This window comes from Alligator sinensis, unplaced genomic scaffold, assembly GCF_000455745.1.
Source record: "Alligator sinensis unplaced genomic scaffold, ASM45574v1 scaffold1165_1, whole genome shotgun sequence".
Classification (NCBI taxonomy): Eukaryota; Metazoa; Chordata; order Crocodylia; family Alligatoridae; genus Alligator; species Alligator sinensis.
Window position 1 is genome coordinate 600,956 of NW_005842477.1, and position 1,833 is coordinate 602,788.

The following is a 1,833-nucleotide window of genomic DNA, read 5'->3' on the forward strand; positions in this document are numbered from 1 at the left end:
GGAAGACTGAACCAGCGAACTGAGAAATCACTCCCCCCCACCCCAGGAATAGATCGGCCCGGCGCGGAGGGCGCCCCGGTACAGGGTTTCCGCAGGGTCCCGGCACCTCCTACTCCACGCTGGACACGGGTGGGGGGCGTGCCCACGGAACCCACAGACGAGACTGCCACATCCAACCCGCTTTATTGGAGATGGGCTCCGGCTGGGGTGATCACAGATCCCGCACTGGCACCACGGGGCAGGCAGCGACACTGCACTGGGCTGCTTGTCCTGTTCAGGTACAGGGTTTCCGCAGGGTCCCGGCACCTCCTACTCCACGCTGGACACGGGTGGGGGGCGTGCCCACGGAACCCACAGACGAGACTGCCACATCCAACCCGCTTTATTGGAGATGGGCTCCGGCTGGGGTGATCACAGATCCCGCACTGGCACCACGGGGCAGGCAGCGACACTGCACTGGGCTGCTTGTCCTGTTCAGCTCCCAGCCTGGCTGGAGGTAGCACTACGCCCGCAGGGGGCAGGAGGCCATAGGCCCCCCCCAGCTCTCTGCACTGATGGTAGGCACGTGGTTGCACTCCTGGCTGAAGATAGGGTCCAGGGTGGCAGGGGTAGGGGTGGCAGTGCCATGTCTGTGCTGATAGCAGGCACGGTGCACCCCCAGCCCGAGTCAGAGCCCGGGGTAGCAGCGCAGAGCTGTGCCCCCCCACCATCACCAGGTGTCTTCTACAGTTGCACCCCTCGGCAGGCAGGAATCGTAGGTGTTACGGAGCCAAGTCCTCCTCCGCCAGCCCTGCTGATCAGGCCAGTCAGGCTGGCACTTCCTCGGCTGAGGACACCAGCCTCAGAGAGCGTTTCTGAGCAATGTCTCCAAACACTGAGGACAGGGAAGAGGAGCAGGGAAGGTGCTTTCCAGCGAGAGCCGCGGCGAAGGGAGAGGCAGCGGCATCACTTCTCCGGCTTCTTCGGCAGCGGGCGGCGGAACAGCAGGATGTGCGGCTCTGCGGGGAGAAGCGGCATCAGGACCGCACGGAAATGACACGTAGACCACACGGGGCAGCCTCTTGCTGCCCGGCATCTGCCCGCCTGCCCACGGAGGAGACGCCTGAGCCCAGCCATGGACAGAGCCAGGCAAATGGACATGGAGCACCTGGCCCAGCCCACCCCAGTGGCTCACCAGGCTCGTGGATCATGTAGTGCACCCAGCCCTGGCTCTGCTGCACACCCAGGTTGCGCCACTCTGACTCCGACATCAGGTGCGTCCGGGGCACCAGCTTCGCGATGTCCTTGGGCAGCATCACGTGCCTGCAACGGGAGCCACAGCGTCGTCACGGCGCGCTCGCACCTGGCCCGGACCCCAAGAGAGGGGCCGAAGGCGTCATCACCGCGCACCAGAACTTTGCAGGGGTCGCAGACCACGGGAGGGGGGAGGGCAGTTGGCGTCATCACTATGCGCCGGCACCGAGCAGGGATCAAAGACACCAGGAAAAGGGATGATGGCGCCATCACCACGCGCCGGCACCGAATAGGGGTGGGGTATACAGCCCAGGAGAGGGGGTGATGGTGTCACGGGGTCGGGGAGCCCAGGAAAGGGGGTGATGGCATCATCCCCGCGCGCCAGCAGCGGGCGCAAACCCCGGCGGGGGAAGGGGACGGCCGCCTGCTCTCACCGGTACTCGAACTCCTCGTCGTCGTACTTATCCGAGTAGTAGATCTGCTTGTGCGCCATGCTGGCCTGCGGGTCCACCCCCTTCCCGGCAGCCCTCGCGCGCCCGGCAGTTGCAGGTGGGCCCCGCCCCCAACCGCCGCTTTCAAACGCCGCCGCCCCGCGCCACC

At 66.2% G+C, this 1,833-nt stretch overlaps 1 protein-coding gene across 1 annotated transcript; it reads right to left on the bottom strand.

The window, feature by feature from the left end:
- Positions 1 to 368: 368 nt before the first annotated feature.
- CKS1B (CDC28 protein kinase regulatory subunit 1B) lies at positions 369 to 1,824 on the bottom strand. Its single transcript, XM_006030939.3, has 3 exons — positions 1,668 to 1,824; positions 1,175 to 1,302; positions 369 to 998 (listed from the first exon to the last, which is right to left on the bottom strand). Exons 1-3 carry the CDS (start codon positions 1,724 to 1,726, stop codon positions 946 to 948), a joined length of 240 nt encoding a protein of 79 aa, XP_006031001.1. The 5' UTR covers positions 1,727 to 1,824; the 3' UTR covers positions 369 to 945.
- Between the last annotated feature and the right edge of the window lie 9 nt (positions 1,825 to 1,833).